The sequence below is a fragment of the Puma concolor genome, chromosome B4 (assembly GCF_028749965.1).
Source record: "Puma concolor isolate L17-30 chromosome B4, mPumCon1.1.hap2, whole genome shotgun sequence".
Taxonomy (NCBI): Eukaryota; Metazoa; Chordata; class Mammalia; order Carnivora; family Felidae; genus Puma; species Puma concolor.
Window position 1 is genome coordinate 54,932,686 of NC_141673.1, and position 20,168 is coordinate 54,952,853.

General features: G+C 36.8%; 1 protein-coding gene across 4 annotated transcripts in view; it reads left to right on the forward strand.

Moving 5' to 3' along the window:
• TAFA2 (TAFA chemokine like family member 2) overlaps positions 1 to 20,168 on the forward strand; it is a 491,182-nt gene that overhangs the window by 308,370 nt on the left and 162,644 nt on the right. For all 4 annotated transcript variants that reach the window (XR_015253523.1, XM_086712931.1, XM_086712930.1 and 1 more), the window contains exon 2: positions 13,357 to 13,463. Coding sequence is in view for 3 of the 4 variants with exons in the window: in XM_086712930.1 (XP_086569056.1) it covers positions 13,357 to 13,463 (107 nt within the window). In the remaining variant the exon portion in view is untranslated. The remainder of the gene's footprint in view (positions 1 to 13,356; positions 13,464 to 20,168) is intronic.

Sequence of the window (20,168 nt, forward strand, 5' to 3'; positions counted from 1 at the left end):
ACTTCCTTACTTTATTGCTCCTGCTGGCCCCATCATAGATCTATATACAGCTAGTAGCCTCCCTCCCTTCCTTCCTTCCTTCCTTCCTTCCTTCCTTCCTTCCTTCCTTCCTTCCTTCCTTCCTTCCTTCCTTCCTTCCTTCCCCTACTCCTCCACACATCCTCTCCACCCATGAAGGCCCTCTCTCCCTCCATCCAGTATTATATTGGGAAATAGTTCACTAAATTTATTTCCAGACATGGATAATCTGCATCTTTGAGGATTAAAAGATATCTATGGTCAGGGTATCTTTTTTAGAAGCCCCAAAAGGAAATATAGTAGGACTTAAAGTATTCTATTTTAAAGCATAGAAAATGTGCCATTAGTGTCATTGTTTTCATTATCGTCATTTTAAATCTTTTTTTTAAAATGTTTTTATTTATTTTTCAGAGAGAGAGAGAGAGACAGACAGACAGACAGACAGATAGACAGAACATGAGCAGGGGAGGGGCAGAGAGAGAGGGAGACACAGAATCCTAAGCAGGCTCTAGGCTCCGTGCTGTCAGCACAGAGCCTGACACCTGGCTCTCACTGACGAACTGTGAGATCATGACCTGAGCCAAAGTCAGATGCTTAACCAACTGAACCACGCAGGTGCCCTTCATTATCATACTTTCAATGAAAACAGTATTGGATCTGGAAGACCTGGTTTTGAGTTTTGGCTCTGCCGCTTACTAACTTTGACCTTGAACAAGTCATTTAACTTCTCTGTGCTTGTTTCCTCATCTCTGCCAGGTGATTATATCTGCCAGCCTCTTGGTCATGCGTATTGAATGTGATCATGGATGTGAAAGTTCTTAGTACACCATATGGCATTTTTCAAGGGTGAGATACTTTATGAGGAAGCAGAGCTAGCATATGGTTTCTCCAAACTTGGAATCTAGTTACAGAGACAGGGCTTACATATAAGATAAAATAACAATTGAAAGTATCCTGCCTACAAGGGAAAGAGGTAGTCATTGTTACCAGATGTAAGAAAAAGTACATTATCATGTAGGATAATCAAACTCAAGATTAAGAGGACATATAGTATTTCTTCCATTTATTAATTTATCATAGAGCTTACTGTGTAGATGGAGGTTGCTGCTTTGATTTTTAATTGGTTGCATTTACAGCTGCTTAAGCTATTAACTGAAAGCTGAGTATAGTACTTTGCTGTATTAAAATCTGATAATGTTCTGCTCTTCCCTCAAAAGGAGCTCATTAAGATATATGAAGTTATGTACAAATACTGAACACAAACAAGGATTGTATATAAAATGCAGTTAGGAAAATGGGTGAATCCTAGTGTCACTCTCTTTCATTATACATTGTGAAGTTGATATGCTTAGAGTTTAATACTGGGTATACACGGTTGTCCAAAAATCTTGGCTAAACAATTATTCTTAGAGCAAAGTGTGGACCATTGAGAACTTGATTAGAATAGCCTCTTCTTGGACCTCTTACTGTTTTCTTATGAGGATGTAGAATCACATGCCTTTCAACACATAGCTGTTAACTGTCTTTTTCATGGTTTATTTACTTTTATAGATTTTCATAAGGTTGAAATTTGTTTATATTGGTGCCTTGGGGGAGATGGTTATATGAGGGGAGGTCTTGAGGCTTGCAGTTCACTTATGTCACAGGAGGTTCTATGTGGAGGGGAAGGTCTGTGTTGCAATGGCTTATTTGTAAAGGTGTATCTCTCTTAGGTGAGATGTGTCCTTCTCAGACCACAAACTTTATCCTAACAGGAAACCCTTAAAGATTAATTTTTTTTTTTTATTATTCTCACTCATTCTTTCGCTCCTTGGCTAGCATACAGGAGGACCTGAGGTGGAGTAGATTTTTTCTGTGGCCTCATTTCCCAAGAGAACAGGTACACTAGAGTAAAAGGAAAAAAGTTCTTAACTAGTTCCAGTGCTAACAGAGTAGACAAAAAGAACTGATTTCATGACCATAAATTACTTGCTTTCATAACTATACAAGCTTTATTAAAAAGGAAAGGAAGGGACACCTGGGTGGCTTAGTCAGTTGATTATTCTGACTCTAAATTTTGGCTCAGGTCATGATACCAAGGTTGTGGAATCAAGACCCATGTCAGGCTTTGTGCTGGGTGTGGAGCCTGCTTGAGATCCTCTGTCTCCCTCTGCTCCTCCCCAGCTTGCTTTCTCTCTTTTTCTCTCTCTCTAAAATAAAAAGAGGACATATTTTATTATGAACACTCGATGTGGACTTTAGATACATGTGCAGAACTGTTTTTATCATACATACAAAATTAAATGCTAGGCTTGTGATTTAGCTACATATGATCGGAAGTTTTCTTTCTTATGCTACTTAATGATCCTCTACCCAACAATTGTGAGATGTAGCCATATCTATATTATTCAGGAGTAGATGCTCTGTGAGTTGTCTAGATACTGTCTGTCTCCCACAACCTGTTCCTAGCCATCATGTGACATAGCGTCATTGCTGCAAGAGGGTGAGAGGAGGTAAATCCAAATTTTCCTAGTTGTTGACATTTTTGCCTGAAGTTTTTCTTTATAGAAGAGATTGAATATGAAATGATGCTTTACGTGGTCTAGTAGTTTTCTTTATAAGTATCATCAATGTACCATTATTTGGTGGTAAACATATGTTTTATATTAAATTGTACAAGCTAGTTTATTTCCAATTAAATGGCTTTATTACATTTTAAGTTTTAGCTCAATTACACTCACATTTGTTTATAGCTTATTGTTTGATATTGTATATTGCTTGTTTCAGGTGGTTCAGTATGAAATCTCACTTTGATCATACCGTATATCTGTAGTGCCTTTTGTTTATTTTTAATTTAGGAAGAACACATTTGGATCCCAGAAGCAATAGTCCATAATTAAAAAAAATCAATAAAAAAAAGGTATGGATAGGGCTACTGAATATGAAACAGAAGTGCAGAGAAAGAATGTAGCTTAAGGTTAATACTGTGAAGTGCAAAGAGATATGAAACTTAAATCTGATGGATACACTACCCTCAATTGTCTAAAGCCACTGAGAAGGGAGTAAATACCTCAACAGGTCATGTAAGAAGGAAGACATGTGTTCAGTACTGGCTTCCTTATGCCTTGTGGTGCTTATCAGCCAGATTTGGAGATCAGTTGACTGGCTTTTTCTTATTTAATGAAGAATTAATCACAGAAGAATTTTAAATGACTACTATATTACACATGCATTTATAGATTGCTTACTATGTGTCAGGATCTGTGCTTAATACTTTACCATCAATGATTTCATTTACCTTCCCAACAGCTCTTGGAGGCAGTTATTATCCACATTTTATGGAAGAGGAAATGGATCTTTATGAAATTAAACAGCATGTCTCTAACAGCTCGTACACACCAAGTCTTGACATCCATGTCTGACTTCAAACCTCATGCTCTTAATTGCCATACTTTACTAAATATGCTACATTTTTAGCCAGAATAAACAATTCAGAATCTTCAAAATTGGCCAGCAGAACCGCAGCCAACTTGAAGAAATAGTTTTTAGCCGTGTCTTCTTGCGTCCGTGTGCATAAAATAGTAAAAAAAAAAAAAAAAAAAAAAAGTGAAGATTTCATTATTTAAGTGTCTGTCATCATCTCTAAAATTCTAAGCTTGTTTTTTTCTTTAGATGAGCATGCTTCCATGTATATGTCAATGTTAGTTTCTTGCTTAAGATGATATAGTTGAAAACTAGGGTAGAGTCATCAGATTTGGCAAGTAGCATTATAGGACACACAGTTAAAATGTCAGTTTCAGATAAAACTGATAGGAGATTATTTTCCAAAATATACACAGAACTTAAACACCCAGTAGCAGAAAAAAAAAGATTAAAAAAATAGGGGATCTGAATAGATATTTTTCCAAATATCTGTAAATATTTTTGTGTATCAGTTGTATCTCAACCTGTGAAAAAGAGATGAATTCCAACTTAAATTGGCATTCTGTATTTTATCTGACAAATGTAACTAAGGTTGTCATTCTTGGTATAGCAATTCCATTAGGTCTAATCTCAAAAGACTGGTGTCTGGTAGATCCTGAAAACTTAATTCTGTTTAATTCTGAAAGTGTTAACTCACCTTTCATCAAACCAGGGTGTATACATGAAAAAGGGTGCACCATGTAAAGATTGTTTATCTTATTTATAGCCCACAGTAATGATATACAATAGTATCTCCTTTATCCAGTATCATGGCACAGAAGTGATGAAAAAAAATGCCAGATAACCAAGAGCTAGCACTCCATTTTAGCCTTTTTCAGTGCACACTATCCTAAAATGCAGCATGTGCTTTTGAGATACATTACAGAGAATGTGGAGCATTATTCATCTACTGTCTCAATGAGGACCAAGCCAGTGGGCAGAAGATCTGGATTCAAGACCACATTCCCACTTATAACTTGTCTTCAGATTATTCTTGCAGATTCTCATGTGTAATCTGGGGATATTAATACATGCAGAGCTTTGTTCAAAGAGTTATCATGAGGATTCAGTGATACATTAAACAAGCCAATATATTTTAAGCCAGTACATTTAGAGCTGTAGAAACATATACAGTAATATTAGTAACTTCAGTTAGCATGCTGTGCTCTACTTACCTCTAGGGGCATCTAGGGAGTATTTGTCCTATTTCTTTAACAGGCTTTTTTTTTTTTTTTTTTTTGAAGTTTTTAAAAAATTTATTTATTTTGAGAGAGAGAGAGACAGAGAGAGAGAGAGAGAGAGAGAGAGAGAACAAGCACACATGAGCAAGTGAGGGAGAGACAGAGAGAGGTAGAGACAGAATCCCAAGCAGGCTCTGTGCTATCAGTGCAGAGCCCAACACAGGGCTCTTATCTCAGGACCCTTGAGTTCATGACCTGAGCCAAGATCAAGAGTCTGAGGCTTAACACACTGAGTCACCCAGGCACCCCATGGAGTATTTGTCCTTATACCTAATGATCCTAGAATGCTGTATATTTATAGATTTGATGTATTCTTTGTTATCCTTGTATCACTATTTATTTTGAAGAACCATCAGAAATCTCTGTTCGTTAGCCCTGCCTCCAGTTTTTAGCCTGTTGCTTAATATTCTCACCTTTTAATTCTGTAGACTTAGCCCACATCCCTAAAAGTAGGTTTATGTCTTACTTATGATTAGAGAACATGAGGTCTTTTTGTTGCTCAAGGACTTTTTCTATTTCACTCATTCTTAGAATGAAGCTATGCTCCAAATATTAATAATATAAAATAATAGATACAGTTTTGATGTCTACTGTATTCTGGTTTGTGGTAGATGCTTTGTATACATCGTTTTTATTCTTACAACAGTCCCACCAATATGTAATAGTATCCACGCATTCCATATGTGGGCCTTGAGACTTAAAGCTGTTAATAGACAAATGAATTTATCAAGTTTCCTTAAGTGTTAGAGCCAGTATCTCACTCAAGCAGGTATTTCTGACTTGTAAGCCAATGCTCTGAGAGAAGGACCTTTGAAGAAATAGTAACACCTCTGATCTATCATACATCTTTACTTTTTTATTTAAAAAATTTTTTTTTAATGTTTGTTTATTTTTGATAGAAAGAGAACGTGAGCAGGGGAGGGGCAGAGTGAGAGGGAGACACAGAATCTGAAGCAGGCTCCAGGCTCTGAGCTGTCAACACAGAGTTTGACGCGGGGCTCAAACTCACAGATGGTGAGATCATGACCTGAGCCAAAGTTGGATGCTTAACTGACTGAGCCACCCAGGCACCCCTATCATATATCTTTTATTAAGTTACAACTGTCACGTGAATTCTTGTTTGTTAGAGTGGCGTTCCTGCTTGAGAATATAGTGACATTCTCGTTTTATAGATGGAAAAGGAGGGTATGTGATTCAATTGTAATCACAGATGCACAGCACTGGGGTTCAATTTAGTTATCCTCATTGCAGATATCTTTCTAGGACTTTCATAAACCTCCAGTGATTGACTTATTTTGCCTTCTTTCATTTTTGCCAGTTTGGTGTATTAGAGCTTGGATCCCTAGAATATTGCATGTTTCTGGAGAAATCATTTAAGTGATGATACATTTCTATTTCCTATCATTATGGTCTTTAGGTGGCAAAGGCATTTGTACACAATCAACACTTTGGCTATACATTGCCAGGCATTAAGCAAAAGTTCTCCCTGGGTTTCTACACCCATGAAAATTGCAGTATTGTGGCAAAATGAATGGAAGTATAAAATTTGGGTGAAGGGAGGAGGCAGTTGTGGTTCTTAAATGGATCTTGTACTTGCTACCAGGCAAGCCTTGGAAACCATTGGAGCTTTTTTTGGCAAAACCTCCAGGGTTGACTTAACTGAATAAAATCCCAAATGTAGATTCATCATGAAACACTAATGTAAAAAATAGAATGAAATTTTTAAAGCCATTGTTTTAATTCAGAAAGAGTTGAGAAACTGATTAAGATTCCAAAAACTTTGTTTTGAAGTTACCTAAGGGAATACAAGCTAACTGGGCTAATCATATGAATGGCATATGAAAATGCAACTCTAAACTTTTGATCATATTTACAAGATGGGAAGTCCAGATTCTAATTGTTCAGGAGGGAGGTTTTAATTTAAATGTACGTGGTAAATAAATTGCAGTAATGAAAATGTGTTGAATCAACCACCCCAGCTTCTGGATGATGTAACACACAGTGTAGGATTACTGGTAGAGTTGCATGATTATCTCTTAGGTTTGTTACTATATATTCTTTTATATGCACAATACTTTAATCTTTAATCTAGATATTACTGTCTACTTCAAAGATAATTGCTATTTAAGTCAACAACTTGGATATAGTAGATAGAGTCATAGTATTTATCATAAAATGTTCATCAAGCTTGACATTCTTCTTGGATAAAGCCAACAATGTTGTGAAATTTGTGGCTCTACATGTGCTATTCAGTAGGTTTTTCTAATTACCTATCAGCAAATGAAGAATCATTTAGTTTTGGAAGATACATTTGTTTCAATATAAAATGAGGAAATTAGAAGTAGTAATAATCATAAAAAACAATGTTATAACAGCATCGTAATAATAACATAGTTATGGAACATAAAAATGTACAAAAACTTCAGTCTTCAAGTTTATCCTCACTTTGATATCTTTACCTTCTCTCTTCCTTCTCTCCCCTTCCCTTCACTCTGTTCAGATCTCTCTAGCACCACTGTATTTTTACTTGTCTTCTCTGCATGTATCTTGAGAGATTAATCTGGTCTTTGTTTTTATTTCCTTGCCTCCCACTCAGTCCTCTTTTTATTTTATCTCCTATTACTCCACTAATATGTATGTGGTTCTTACCATTAGCATTCCTAGCTGCTGAATATAATAGAAATTTAATTGTTTAAATTAAAAGACACCTGTGGCTTAGTCCGTTAAACATCCAACTCTTGATTTTGGTTCAGGTCATGATCTCACAGGCATGAGATGGAGCCCCGCATAGAGCCTGCTTAAGATTCTCTCTCTCCTTCTCCATCTGCCTCCCCCCACCCACCCAAGCACGTGTGTGTGTTTTCTTTCTTTCTCTAAAAATAAATAATAAAAAAAGAAGTAATTAAAGTTATTCATTAAATAGGATTCATTTCTTTTGATTGTAAAATCAGTATACTCATTCCTTCATTGAACAGCTGTTGATATTCCATGATGTTGGTATTCTTTGTGCTGGAGCAATGATTACTAGACAGGACCTGCTCTCATGAAAATTATCTTTTAATGGAAAGAAGAATAAAGTAAACCCTAAAGATGTATAAATAAGTGAATAAGGCCACTTCAGATTGTAATAAGTGGAGAAAGAGAACAAGAGAGACTGTGGGGTGGGTTTCTCTGGACTCTGGAAAGTAGGCTGGTCAGGAGCCACTCTGTGGAGGCTATCATAGATAGAAGCTCACTGTACCAAGACCTGGGGGGGAGACTTTAAGGCAGAGCTAGCAGTTAGTGTAAGGTCTAGAACAAGCTTGGCATGAGGGTGTTGGTTTGTAACCTTGGGAGTTTCCTGGGTGAAATCTAAAACTGACTCCCATACACGTGGGGCAAGGAGAAAGTGAAGAAAGAGGCAGGCCCCTCCAGATTGGTAGGTGTCAGGGAAGGGAATACTAAGCAAAGGGACTTACATATGAGGCTTGTCTTAGGTGGCTGCAAGCAGAGTAGATGTCTCCACCCACCCACCAGACTCTTAAAAGTATATATAGAGTCCTGAATGGTGTTCAGTCACATATACCATTCCAGATGGTGTCAGCAACACCTTCTACTCTCAAGAGTAGGTCTTTGAAACAACTCCCACTCTGTAAATGGTGGGAAGAATGTATCTTCCAAGGATAGGCAAGGGGTGAGAAGCCTCTGATTGCCTGGGTCCAGCTCGACAGCCAATTATCAGTCATGTCTTCTTGATGAACTTCCCCAGCAAAAGGATAGAGAGAAGGCCAATGTGGCTTCAGTGTAGGCAAGGAAGGGACCAGGAATGTGAGGTGAGGTCAGAGAGGTCTAGGGGGAGATGATGTTGAGCTATCTTTCTGGTAAGAATTTTAGATTTTACTCTGGTTTCAATAGGTAGGTAAATTCTGGGATTTAAAGTAAGGAGTGTGTGTTTGGCAGGGGTGCAGGAGGGTTAGGGGAAGTTAATATGATTGGATTTAAATTTTATAAGACCAGTCTGGTCCCTGTGAGGAGAAAAGGAACTGGTGTTATCAATTGTAGCATTCTGCCTCAAGGGTAAATTCCTGTACTAGATTCGGCTGATAAAGTCCATGCCTACACTGGATTGGTATGCACATTAGATCAGTGTAGAGGAGAGCCCTAAAAAGACCCTTATGTGTATTGTCTTACATGGCCTTTATTTCTACAGAGCATATTAAGCTCAAGGGGAGCCCAGGTGGATACTAGGCTCCAGCTTTTATCTCCTTTTCCCATGCATCTTCTCCTCTTTAGATCAGCTAAACTTACTTTCTGTTTTTATGGGGAGATGATTTTTCTAGCAGCGTAACAGTTTTTCAGTTCTTGCTTATTTACAATTAAACACACTTTTAACATCAGTAGGGAGGCGAAGGGTTTCCCAGTGCTTCAAAGATGAAATCTAAGAGAATATAACTGAAACATGTCATATGAAAGAAAGGAGTAGGAGAAAGTCTGAAGGTTTAATTGTCAGTTTTCTCCTCTGACAACTTTTCAACATCCTCCACTGCCAAGGTTACCCTTACTGAATTATCCCGTTTCCCTTGTGCTCCTTGTAAGCTACTGCTGCTGGAGGAGCAATTTCAAGGTTTCATTCTCTGTGTGTATTTATCCTGCAGTTTCCCGTTTCTTCTTCCCTCAGAGGTTGCTGTTAAAAAACGCACTTATATTTTGTCATTTTCGCAGATGAAGGGGACAGTTCTGAAAGTGCGTCTGACCCTTGACTGTGGTGGACATGTTCAAACTGGGGTCTGGTGTTTACACACTGAATGAGAAGTGAATGCCCCCTCTTCTGTGCTCTCACAGAAGGTCAAGAAGAAATGGAGCACTCAGCCTTCTTCCTTCTTGATAACGCTCCTTTGTTGAAAACCCTCCTTCACTCCATTGCACTTCAGTTTGCTCAAACTTGATTGTTCTTTAAAACTGAGTTAGAATAGCACCTGGCTGGCTCAGTCTGGCATCTGCCTCTTGATTTGGGCTCAGGTCCTGATCTCGCAGTTGATGGATATGAGCCCCTCATCTGGTTCTGTGCTGATGGTGCAGAGCTTGCTTAGGATTCTCTCTCTCTCTCTCCCCTTCTCTGCCCCTCATGCACCCTCTTTCTTTCCTTCAAAATAAATAAACTTAAAATCAGAATAAAACACATTCCAGATTGGATTTCTCCTTTTTTCTTCTCTTCCAGATTGCCCTTTCTTGTCTACCCCTCTCCCACCTCTTTCTCACATTCTTCTTTGTTTGTCTTTTCCCAGTTTTACCCTAAAGAAATGACACATACTTGCTTCCTCCTCGTGTTGACAACTACACAATATATTTGGATCTAGGATACCACCAACATTCAACAAAAACTCATTTTCCATTCTAAGCTGACCCTTGGGCCAGGCCCTAGCTATTCACAAACGTATGGAGTACATTCCCTATCTTTAGGAACCTTATATGACAGTGAGGGATGGAGATAAGTAAATGGAAATTATAATAGTGTGGCACGTGGCTGGTGTGCGTAAGGAAGGATGCTCAACCTGGTCCTGGAAGGACTGCTCATCTGCCCCTTGACCAGTGAATAGAATGTTAGCATTAACAAGAATGGAGGATGGAGTGGATGGCTGTTAGGTTTTAGGTGACGTGGACGTGAAATTTGGCTGGAAGAAATTGAGGAAATGTAATGGAGTTAAAATACAGACTAGGAGCATGTGTGGAGAGGGAGATGGGGAGGAAAGCCCTAACATTAAGATTAGGGACATAGTCAAAAAAAAATGTTTATCTCTGATTTAGGTTTTTTTTTTTAAATATAATTGCTAACAACTTATTAAGGGTGTTTACTTCTGAACCCAAGGGGATTCTTGTGAAGGTTTTAATCATGTAAAGCGTGTCTCATGATCATAGTTATGTATTTGACCACACTCTATTACATTCAGTCAACAATATTAGGCACTTACTGACTGTTAAACACTACAAATTTGGTCATGAAAAAAGGCAGACAGAGAGCTTGTCTTCAATTCCAGAGGTGTTGAAGTAACACCTCTGGTTGAAGGTGACAGTGTTGGCAGTAATAAATTAGCTAAGAGAGAAATTGGGGTGGTGTGAACTGCAGTATTGCAGTAGGAATGAAAATAAGTGTATACATTTAAGAAATACTCAGGAAGTAGTACTGACCAAAGATGATAATTGACTGGAGGGGATGGAGGGGGTGTGAGAGGGAGAAGGAAGTGGTCTTTATACATCTCCACATGTTGTATTGTATTCCCCTTCCTTTCTTAGTTTGACAGCCTGGTGACTTTGTGGGTGTTTCTGTTTCCATATGTCCAGTTACCAGTTTGACCAGCTGTCAGTTCTGTCATCCCATTTGGTGAGTGCACAATGGTATGGAAAATACAAATGGGTCATTGACCTTGTAGCAGAGGCCATTTGCTATGGGAAAGCTATTATCAAGAATTATGCTAAGCAGCTCTTCTTGTCAGATGAGTTTTGCTAAACTGTTCATTCAGTTATATGATATGCAGTACAGTAAGATTGCAGGGATCAGGTGTGTGTGTGGGGGGAGGCAGGAGGGCTAAAAAAATTTTAGAAAAAGTATAGAAAAAGTAGATTCTCAGAACAAAACTAATAGTAAGAGGCCTGAGAGGAAACAAAGGCTACAAAATGGAAGGTGTAGAATGGGTATTTGGTTTACGGAGAGAGAATACAAGACCAGATTATTTCTCCAAGAGGCTTCCTGGGAACGCTTGTATCCTGTGTTACTCTGTGGAGAAAGGCTTCTGGAAAATGCTGCACACTCAGATATGCCTCTTACATTTGTTGAATCCCATACACAAACATATATGCCCCCTATGTTTTTTCACTAATACTGTAATAACATTCTGTGAAAATTGATGCCTCACAGAATGCCCCAAGGGAAATGCTGGACTAACCAATGAATTGTTTTATTTGATTTAAAAGTTTACTTATTTATTTTTGCAAACTCCATTGTGTTTATATACATACACCTTTTACATAGTTGTAATTTCAGTGTAGTTTTTAGAAAACAGCATGTATTTCCATTGCTATCATTGATTATAGTAATTGTTAACATTTATTGAGTACTTATTATCTTCTGTGTATAGTGTATACACAGTGCATACAACTTCTTCATGCCAAGGAATATTAGCATATATCTATATTAAAATAGATAATAATTCAATTTTAAGGCATTTACCCATATGAAAGACTCCTTTTCAAAATTATACAAAATTATAGCCATCATTGCTACCACTGAATCATATTTTTGGAGATGGAATTTTTGGAAGTAAAGATGTGAGGAAAGAGGTAACTTAGAGAATCCAGAGGAAGAAGAATCAAGCTAGGTCAGAAAGTGACCTCATGAACCTTCCCTAGAAATAATGTAAGAATCTGTAGGTCAAACAAGAATGGAGTTCCATATAGGACCAGAATCTGAGAAGGCACTAAGTGATGGACAAATATTTTATGTCCCTCAGAAATAAATGCAGATGAATTGTATTTTATATCAGTTTAACTCACCCCTTAACAAGGCAGTAATGTAAGGAATTTAGAATTAGGCATTTCTGGGTTTGAATGTTTATTCTATCATTAAATATGAGCTTAGGCAAATTTCTAAATTTCATCTTTGAAATGGCGATGGACATACCAATATCCCAAATTTGTTGTGAAGAACGACTGAAATAATGTCATAGAAAGTTAGAGAAAGTAGGTGCTGAACTTTTATTATAGGTGGCTATTATTTTATTAGAACATCACTTTCCTGAGTTTTGTGCTTTCAACTTGAAAGTGTTTGCTTGGGGGGCACCTGGGTGACTCAGTCAGTTAAGTGTCTGACTTTGGCTCAGAACATGATCTTAACGTTCATGAGTTCGAGCCCTGCATTGGGCTCTGTGCTGACAACTCAGAGTGTGGAGCCTGCTTCAGATTCTGTGTGTCTCTCTCTCTCTGCTCCTCCCCCACTTGTACTCTATCTCTGTCTCCCAAAAATGAATAAACGTTAAGAAAAATAATAAAATGTTTGCTTGGTATTTTTCATTCTGCTTTTCCATTTCTCTCCTGCTTCTGATAAAGTGCAGAATGGTGGATTCCAACAATATTAAAACATCTGTGTGTCTCTAATGGTAGAATTGTAAGAAGTTGTACCAGGTGACTGGTTTTTTTTAAAGCGTATTAGGAATAATAGATTTGAAATGAGTTTATTCTGGGCAGGAATTCATCTCACACATTTTATCTAAACTGTTTACTCTGACCATTTGACTTGGCATTGAAGAAGGAATCTTTTAGGAAAAAAGTAAGATAAGTCACTTATTTATTCAAACAACTATGCCTCGGATTTTGTGAATAAGTTAATCTATATTTATATGGAGAAAAATGGTAATGTTTCCCAGTTGATTTAGGCTATTGTTAAGTGAATGAAGACTGACTGAGATAGGGCCTCTCTTATCTCTTTCATCATATCAAGGTAGTTTGTTTGGAATACTTTTATTTTTTCTTTTCAGAGTTTATATACAGTAAACAGCTTTCCAAATACAATAAATGCAATTTTCAGGTGTTCAGGTGTCATGAAAGCTTTAAATGTAGCACAATTATAATGGAAAAACAGTGATTTCATATGCTTAGGGTTTTTATTATTGTTTTTTATTTGCAGGATGAGTAAGAGATACTTACAGAAAGCCACAAAAGGAAAGCTGCTCATAATAATATTTATTGTGACCTTGTGGGGGAAAGTTGTGTCCAGTGCAAACCATCATAAAGGTAAGCTCTTCTGATTTTTTTTCCCTCAGCTCTCTGTAGAAAGTGACTTCCTTTAACCCAGACTGTCCTGTTCTATCTTCACTGGTCTGTTAGTTTTACTGGGTATGGGTCCTTCCTGGTCATTCTCTTTAAGTAAAAATGCAGAGAGAGTTATCCTTGATATGGCTTTGTTAGGGGAAGCATGATTGCTTAAATGTTTCTAGGGTTATTGCCATTTCTGCGAAGAGTTCAAAGAGTTCAGAATTTTGGCTCTGCCTTTCTGCCGTCATTTCCATTTTCAAGGTATTGATGTTAAAATGTTTAGTTGACATGTAATAAACATGAATTTCAAATTGCAGTCATCCTGGTAATGAAAGGATCTGTATCTTAATATACATATATAATATATATGTAAATATGTATGTATGTGTATATATATATATATATATGCACATATATATATATGTAAATTTCCCCTCAGTGCTTTTTATGGATCATATTTCTTCATGCCAGAGTACCTCTTTCACCACCTTTTGGACTCTATCACTAGTACGATATTCAGCAGGTTCAATTCAGGACAGAGTGAGAATATTTGTTTTAAACATATGTGTTAAGCCTGACAGCTCAGGACCTTTCTGTTCTCTTTCCTGAGCGTAAGACTCAGTATATGAATAACTACCTTTTCAAAATGAATTAAAATGGAGCTATTTCTGAACTGTCCCTACCATAATCAAGTATTCATAACCTGAATAGTCAATTCAGATTTTCCTGTGAAATATGATTTTACAATTCAATTTTCAGTCCTCTGTAAAGTCTAGAGATGAGCAACATTTAAATTTTATTTTGAGGGGGGGAGGGAGTTAAGAGTGCCTTGAATTCTGTAACACTTAAATTAGTTACACATGTGCACTTCATTAGCGTCACATGGAACATTAACACCAGGGAGAGGAGGGATGTGTTGTGAGAGGTATGCCTCTTGGACAAAATCTTTACCTCCATGTTTAAAACCAAAAAGAGACATCTTTCAAAATAAGAGAGTTTTATGAAGCAGCCCTTCATATTTTATAATCCTGTTTTCACCCCACAGTGTGTGTGGCAGTGTATACATATAATATTAATTATATCATGTCTTTTTTAGAATTTCCTTCTTTCTTTAATACAGCATACTGATCCACAAATCAAACTTTAAATGGTCTTTGATAATTGTTATTAGTGTAAAATTAAAAAGATGGCGAGAAGGACGTTATTCCCCATGCCTCCAATTGGCAACAATGGACCAAATCTAAGGACAAAGTTAGTGTTAATTACTCACCTCTTTTTTTTTTTTTTTTTTTTGAGAGACAGAGTCAGAGCAGGAACAGGTGAGGGACAGAGAGAGAGGTAGACACAGAATCTGAAGGAGACTCTAGGCTTGAACCCACGAACTGTGAGATCATGACCTGAGCTGAAGTCTGACACCTGACTGAGCCACCCAGGCACCCCAAATACTCACCTTTTAATAAGACTTGCAAACTACTAGGGCCGAACCCCCTGCCTTCGCGTAACAGGAGAAGACACACCATTCCTTCTGTGATGGGTGGTCACCCCAGTTCCCCTTCCCAGCCAATAAAAGAAGAATTGAGAGAAGTTGGGTGGAGGACGGTTATAGGAATGGTCGGTGTTACTCTTGTGAAGCAAAGGTTTGTGATAAAGATGCTTTGTCAGCTCAAAGCCAAGTGGTAGGATCCATGCAAAATGTCCCTTTTGTTTTAAACTAATTTACATTTAAAATAGTAAGTATGATGTATATGTAAGTCATGTCTATAAAATGAATATGTGGTTCATGCTCACCACCCAGTTGAGAAATGTAGTATTTCTAATACTCTGTGGCTATGTCTGCCACTCTGATTTCATTCCTTTGTCTCTTAGATCCCCAGATAATCACTATTCTTAAATTTTGTGATTATAATTCTTTTGCATTTATTTCTAATTTCACTATGTCTTTACATCCAAATGACATATTCCTTAATTTTGGCTGTTATTGAATTTGCATAATAGTATTATACTGTATTCTTCTGTACTTTGCCCAATAAGTATTTGTGGCATTAATTATGGGTGATGGCATATAGCTCTGGTTTATTCATTTTTTACTATTGCTCTGTATTTTTTTGTATAAAGTCACCACAATTAATATATTTATATTCTCATACATGAACATTTGGTATTCTATTTTCTTGCCATTATGAACAATGCTTCTATAATATCTGCATACTTCTGGTGCACATGTGCGAGAGTTTCTCAGAACACATTCTGAGGAAGAGGAATGCTGGTTCTCACGGCATGCATATCTTCAGACTTACCGGATGATGCCAAATGGTTTTCCAAAGCGTTAGTGCTAATAAAGTAGTTCAGGGCATATTTTCTTACTATCTTTGTAACCCTCTGTGTGTGTATGTATATCTCCTCTTTCTGTGTGACTAGTGCTCAGTGTGTCTTCTCTCTTTTCTTGATTGAGAAAACCAGAATTGGTCAATTTTATTCATTTTCAAATGATCCTGTCCTTTGTGTATCTTCTTATATGTCATTACTTTCTGCTCTTATCTTTATAGCTTCATTAATTGTATTTATTTTTATTTATATAACAATCACTTAAACTCAGTATAGGGTGGGTATTTGTGGGAAAGTGAAACTTTCTGGAGTTCTCAGTGCTCCAATAAAAAGCCCCAGCCTCCTGAGATATATCACACCTAGAGTTAATTATATAGTTAATTGCTTTGATTCAAAAGAATGATAAAATTCCTCTTGTCCCCTCAAGTGAAATAAATGGTTAACAGCTTGGATTAGGTCCCTAGATTAAGCTCTCAAGGTGTCAGAAAGATTAGGGCCACTACCTTTCTAAGTATGAAACTCAGATCTTGGAGACCCCTGAGGTTTCTTTGACCCTTGGAAAGATGTATTTACATTCAAAAGATTAGAGTGAGAACCTAGGATCCTTTCCAACCCATCTCAAAGCAGCAAAAGATTTTTTTTTTCCTTTCAGGATGGGAGAGGATGACTGTCTCTCCTGTATATAAGTGATGAAAAGCCCATTCTTCTCTCATTCACCTGTAAAGTATTCAGCTATTTGTGTAGGACATTTGAGCTGGTTTTCATCATGAGTAAGGCTTGGGGCACAGCAGGCCAATATACTTATTTATTGGGAAGTAATCATAATATCTATATCTGAATCTATATCTGATTCAGAGCACCTTGTGTAAACATTCAAGAGAAAAGTTAGAAAGCTGACTATTAAAAACTCAACAGTACTATTCTAAGAGCTTTACAGACACTCATTTAATCCTCATAACAATCTCTGATGTATGAAATATTATTAAACCCACTTTACAGATCAGAAATTAGCAAATGAAGGTTAAATACTTTGTCCCCTAATGGCTAGTTAGTAACTCGGAGGCAGGATTTAAGTCTAGACAGTCTTGCTTCATATAACCATGATATATACCTAGTAGTGAATTTCTTTTTACACTATTTATGGTTTGGTTGACTTTCTGAATCTGTGGATTGGTGTCTTCCATGAACTTTGAAAATATTTCAGGCATTATCTCATCAAATATTTCTTCTACACCACTATCTCTACTAAACTAGAGCTCTGGTCATGTGTATGTCAGCTTCCTCATAGTGTCCTCTGTGTATCTCAACCTTTGTATTTTCCACCTTTAAGTCTCTCAGTACTATATTCTGGGGTATTTATTCACATCTTCCTGCCACACTAGTTCTTTGTTCTCCTCAATATAATCTCTCTTTAATCCATATATTGAGTTTTAGTTTCATCTACTATATGCTATTCAAGATTACTTTTTTTTTCCTTTTGGTGAAATTGACTTTTGATATTGATATATTTTTGTTGTCATTCATGTTTGCATTTCCTCTTTTTATGAATTTTATATAATATATGTTTTGTATATATCATATATGTTTTAAAGTATATATAGTTATATATATTTATATACAGACAATATATAGAGAATATATTATATGTTGTATACATATACAACATATGTTGTATATACATATATGTATACATATATGTATATACATATACAACATATGTATATGTTGTATACATACAATATATAATATATACAGAATATATTGTATATATAATACATGTTTTGTGTATATTATATATAGGTTTTATATTTGAGTTGATTCTCTTTTCTAAAATTTTTGTGTCTTTTTCTTGGTGAATCTCACTCATGATATGTATTATAAAGTTTTGTGATTTGAAAAAAAAAAATTATGAACTAATGTTCATTGAAATCATGTTTGTGAGAATCTTTAAGGCCTGTGCTTAGGATGTGTTCTTTCAGATGATTTGCGTATTACCCTATGTCCTAGGTATGGTTCTCCAGAAGCAGAGCCAAGTCGGGAATTCTTGTTTATGTGATTTATTAAAAGAGTGCTCTCAGGAGGAGAGCAAGGGCAGCAGGATAGAGCAGGAAATAAAGGCTAAATACAAATACAGTCTCAGCTGGAGAATAGCCTGGTCAGGTCCTTTGAAGGTGCTCTGAAACATGAATTGCTCCAGAGTTGGCCTCTCCTTGAGATAAGATAGACAGCCTCGTCCACCCTTGTGTCTACTAGTAATTGTCTAGTCAAGTCTGTTGATTGCCTTCCTGGGGAAGTGGCTCTTGTTTTGCAGAGGGTAAACCTTTGAAGAAGGGAAGAGCTGAGAACATTCTGCTAACATTCTGCTCACATTCACAGCAAATGTAGGAAAGGTGCACAGCTGACAAAAAAGAATCTTGGTAACATTGCACCATCTGTATTCCATTACTGTCCATTTTTCATAGCCCTCAGATCCACTTGCTGCTTATATAAGTTCACTTCATCCAGGCAAAGTTTATCAAATTGGTCACAGTTGGTTGCAATTTCTAAGAAAAGGTACTTGATAATACAGTTGGTACCAAGGCCATTACTGATACTCATGATCTGTCCAGCCCCCTAGCCATTTAGGTTTCACTTTCCTTTAGCCAGCACTTCTCATCAGGTAGGCTTGCTTGATGTTTTACCCAGACCTAATACCTGAGGATTCTGAGCCCTGGATTATCATGTTCTTAATGCTATGGTTGTACTTACAAGTTTATAGTTATAACTGACATGAAGATGCTAAAAAATGACCCAGTGAATCATCCGAGAGCCTAACATACTCGTTTCTGTACTTCCTCCTTCCATTCATAGCAACTACCCTCTTCCTCATGGTCATCAGGGTCATTTGCCACATCAATATTATTAACTCCTTTCTTTCTTGTTGGTCTATGCGGTTTACCAGGAAGCAGCTGTAGCTTTGTGTTCAGCTGAACTCCTACTGTTTCCCCTGGTAAAAGTATCCCCTTTCTGGGAACCAGTACTCCTAGACTTATAGAGTCTACCGGCAGTTTTCATAAGAGTATTAAGTTATGGTAATTCCAATGGGATATTTGTTTTACTCAGTAATTTTCATGTACCTAAAATAAGGGCTGAGAATATATCAGTACATAAAAGAGGCAAAAATTTTTGTCTTTATGGAACTTTTGTCCTAGAGGTAGGAAAACAGATAATAAAGAGAAAAATAAAATGGTTTTATCATGTAAGTGCTATGGAAAAAATAAAAGAAGAAAGGTATAAGAAGTGTTCAAGAGGGATTGTAATTTTAAATAAAGCCTTTGGGTAAGACTTAAAGTTTCCACTAGAGCCAGCCACAGAAATATCTAGGGGAAAGGTGTTGCAGGCAAAGCAGCAATAAACATGAATGGTTTCAAGTAGGAGCATGCTTGGAGACAGTGAGGAGGATGATATGCATAGAGGAGAGTATGTAAGAAAGATAGTGGTAGGAGATTAGGTCATTACAGAACAGGCAAATGAAGATGAAAGAATGGAATAAATAACTCTAAAATATCAGTGCCATAGCATTGTGCTCTCAAGAGCAACCAAATGGAGAATTGTGTTACTCTGCTTTCTGAACACGACGTAGGAACACTAGAAATCCAGAGCATTTGGGTTTGAAAAATGAGATATCTAAAAATCAGAAAATGTCACCAACTTAGTAAAATATTCTGAGCTTTGGGAACTAAAAGTCCCTCACACACAGATAAATAAGTTTATTGCTGTAACTGCCGTGGAGATTCAGTCCTGAATTCTCATGATTGTACTGAGCTGGGCACTTTGGGAAGGGATGGTGATTAACTCAGAGCATTGTGACAGCCAGTCAGAAAGCATAAGCAGTATTTCCCCCTTGGAAGCAATTACATTAGGTCCAGCTTCAGATATTAGGGATCAGAGAGGAAACATTTCAGTTTAGGACTCGAAGTTCCCTACAGAAAAATATAGTCATTAATCTTAGGAGGCTAATACATTTTCTAGCCTTTTCTTCCTCTACCCATCATGTCGAAACTAAATCTAAAGAAAATGAGTCATCACAGGATATTTGGGTTGGAAAAAGGATCTGTATTAGTGTAAAAGAAATACACACAGTTGAGTTATATACAAAAAAAAATCAAAATTCCTTAGCTAAGATTTAATATATATTATCCTCATTGTCATACAAAGTAATTACTAATCTGAGTTGAGACTTTTGATTAAATGGAATTTTTTCCAAAGGAAAAAAAAATTAAAATTCAGATGATTTTTAGTTCAAAGCTTGGAAGAGAGAGCTGTCATTTAATTTTTGTTTTTCGGTAGCTCTTTATTTCTTTGTTGGTTTATTTTCAT